Below are 3,184 nucleotides of genomic sequence, written 5' to 3' on the forward strand. Positions count from 1 at the left end.
TGTGTGATGTCACACAGACAGGCATCTGAGATCGGCTCGATTTGAGAAAGGGGTAAAGAAAAAAAGATTTATTTAAAAAATGTAAAGATTTTTTAAAAAAAAACACTGGGTGGATTTTTATCATTTTAGGGTGGTTGTGTACACACACTGCCAACACGCATTTCAGTTCAAACAACTTGTAAAAGTGCATGTAGCATTATATGACCCCTTTAAGAATCTACACAGAACGTTCTCTAAGGATTATTTTTAAGTATCTTTATAGCCTAAACAAACCTTCCCAGAATTTGCAAACTGATTTTTTTAAACAACCTATTAAAAACATATTCTGAATGTTCTCTAATGATTATTTTTAGGTTTTATTTTTAAAACCATGAACTAACCTTTCCAGAACAATACATGGAGTTTTTTTGTGTGATAATTAATTATTTGTAATAAGTTACTTCAAAAACGTACATATAAAATTTGGGTTAGGTTATTTTGTGTTAATGATAAATAGGCTACCCGTTTATTTTTTTCTTTTTAATAATTAAATCCTTTTTTTTTTGTTATGAGATTCATGGCTTATATTTACCAAACAATAAATAAAGAATAAAGCTTATATACACTAATTATTGACATATGTGACCCTGGAGCACAAAACTAGTCATAAGGGTAAATTTTTCAAAATTGAGATTTATACAGCAACTGAAAGCTGAATAAATAAGCTTTCCATTGATGTATGGTTTGTTAGGATAGGACAATATTTGGTCGAGATACAACTATTTGAAAATCTAGAATCTGAGGGTGCAAAAATAATCAAAATATTGAGAAAATCGCCTTTAAAGTTGTCCAAATGAAGTTCTTAGCAATGCATATTACTAATCAAAAATGAAGTTTTGATATATTTACGGTAGGAAATTTACAAAATATCTTCATGGAACATGATCTTTACTTAATATCCTAATGATTTTTGGCATAAAAGAAAAATCTATAATTTTGACCCATCCAATGTATTTTTGGCTATTGCTACAAATACACCCCAGCGACTTAAGACTGGTTTTGTGCTCCAGGGTCACACATAGAAGATAAAGAATAACAGAGGTTAAAGGAAAGTTCTCCAAACCGAAAACTTTTTTTTGGCTAACCAACAAAATGTCTGCTCTAGGCACTAAAATTATTACCTGGAAAGAAACAAATAACTTAAAAACAGACAAACCTTAAAACATTTAGTTTGACAGCTGACATTACGAATACTTACCCAGAATGACTTGCGTTCCATGGCCAATGTCTTTTCTCCACTGATCAATGACAAAGTCAAACTGATCCGTCACATCTTCATGAGCTTTCAGTGTGAACACGGCAGTGTTGACCACAGCCTGAATGACAGATGTGCATTACAGTAAAAATCCATCAGAAGCGGAGGCCAATCAGCATTAAGACATTAGTGGTTCAAAATACTGCCATAATCTCAACTAGCAAACATTTTAACTGCCAGTAGAAAATGGACAAACTTTTGTGCAATCATTCTGTAATGTCAAGCATGAAAGCAAAATTTAGATCTTCATCACCACAGAGGGATGATTAAATTCTTAAATCTGATTGGTGGATCACTACTCACCCTTCACTGTGATTGGTGGAATTCCGTACCTTATACACATGTTCGGTCTCCTCAGCGGAGTTGGTAATGATGAGGGTTTTCTGGGGTTTGGGCGGGTGGAAGTCCAGCGATCCGAGCAGAACGGAGATCTTATCGCAGTCCAGACACAGCTGAACCCTCTGAATGTGAAACAGACTGGATGTCAGAGCTCAGTAGAGGGCGGTAGAGAAATAACTGAGTTTATGAAGACTGACCTGATGTACCCTGCCGTACAGAGCTGCCTCCTCCATCACGGTTATGATGATGGAGGGGTAAATCATGTGCTCTCTGACCAGAGCCTCTATCCCAGCGCTCCAGCGGCTGCCCACCGCGATGATCTGCCTGGGGCACGAGGACCTCTCCTCTCCAGAGACCACCTTCTGGAAGTGCTTCAGGATTACTGACATCTTCACAGAGAGGTAAAGAGCAAAAACTGGTCAGACAAATTTTGAGTATGTATCAACAGCTAAAAATGTGCTGTCCTCTTCTCTTGTCACCTGCTCAGGTGCTTGTGAATAAAGGACATCAGCCTCATCCAGCACCAGGTGACACAGTCTCAGGAACAGGAAGCACTGAGCATCCAGCAGCCTCATCATTGTAAACGGTGTTGTCACCAGCAACTGACCTTTATTAACATCACAAAGACAGACACAGCAAGCTTTGGTTTTGGTCCAGATTCGAATGAAACTCTCCACAATCGACATCTCTTCTACTGCAGATAAAAACGTACAGTTCCTCTGGATCTTGAACTTTTTGGGCTCTTCCTGGTCCACACCCAGCAGCACACTGGTGGGATGGAGGTTGTAAGTTGCTTTACTGTCCTCCAGGAGCTCCAGCACTGTCTGAACCTTCTCCCACCCTGGACACAGGATCACTGCTATGGGCTGCAGACAGAGAGAAACTGAAGATGTAGCAGCAAAACTGGGATCAGATCATTAAAAGTAAGGCGGAGCTGCACTATATCAGAGATGTTCTGTGAAGTCTAAACGACAAAACGAAAACCCTCGTTTTGTCATCATTCAATGTTATTTGATTAGATAGCCCAAGAGTGATGGGTGAGCCCATTATGCCCAGAGGTGGATCTGCACCAGTTGAGTCTTGGGGTCAGAAAGCCTAAAAAAATATAGCAAACAGCAACTACATCACATGTTGTTCGGGAGGGTTTCAAGAAATATTCTCCTCACTCTTCCTAAAACAAACTCCAGCAAATTCAGCTGTCAGACACGACTGGAACTTCAAATGGCACTGGCTTCTATGGTCAGATGAAACTAAAAAAAAAGAGCTTTTTGGCAGCAAACCCACCAGATGGGTTTAGTACAAACAGGGATAAAAAGTACCCCATGCCCACGTGGTTAAATATACTGCTGGATCTTTAATGTTGTGGGCCTGTTTTTCTGCCGAAGGTCCTGGACATCTTGTTCAGATGCATGGCATCATGGATTCTATCAAATACCAACATATACAATATCTAAACCTGACTGCCTCTGATAGGAATCTTATAATGGACTGTGGTTGGATTTTCCATCAAGACAGTAATATAAAACAAACATCAAAATCAACACAAAAATG

The 3,184-nt window shown here is 38.9% G+C and overlaps 1 protein-coding gene across 1 annotated transcript in view; it reads right to left on the reverse strand.

Moving 5' to 3' along the window:
* Positions 1–3,184, reverse strand: part of LOC107754978 (putative ATP-dependent RNA helicase TDRD12) — a gene marked incomplete at its 3' end in the record, with an annotated part of 21,332 nt that overhangs the window by 8,026 nt on the left and 10,122 nt on the right. The window contains exons 17-21 of the mRNA XM_016571624.1: positions 2,346–2,499; positions 2,113–2,240; positions 1,831–2,022; positions 1,627–1,755; positions 1,238–1,355 (exon numbers count right to left, since the gene is read on the reverse strand). Coding sequence (XP_016427110.1) covers positions 1,238–1,355; positions 1,627–1,755; positions 1,831–2,022; positions 2,113–2,240; positions 2,346–2,499 — 721 coding nt within the window. The remainder of the gene's footprint in view (positions 1–1,237; positions 1,356–1,626; positions 1,756–1,830; positions 2,023–2,112; positions 2,241–2,345; positions 2,500–3,184) is intronic.

The sequence above is a fragment of the Sinocyclocheilus rhinocerous genome, unplaced genomic scaffold (assembly GCF_001515625.1).
Source record: "Sinocyclocheilus rhinocerous isolate Xijiao unplaced genomic scaffold, SAMN03320098_v1.1 scaffold3125, whole genome shotgun sequence".
Taxonomy (NCBI): domain Eukaryota; kingdom Metazoa; phylum Chordata; class Actinopteri; order Cypriniformes; family Cyprinidae; genus Sinocyclocheilus; species Sinocyclocheilus rhinocerous.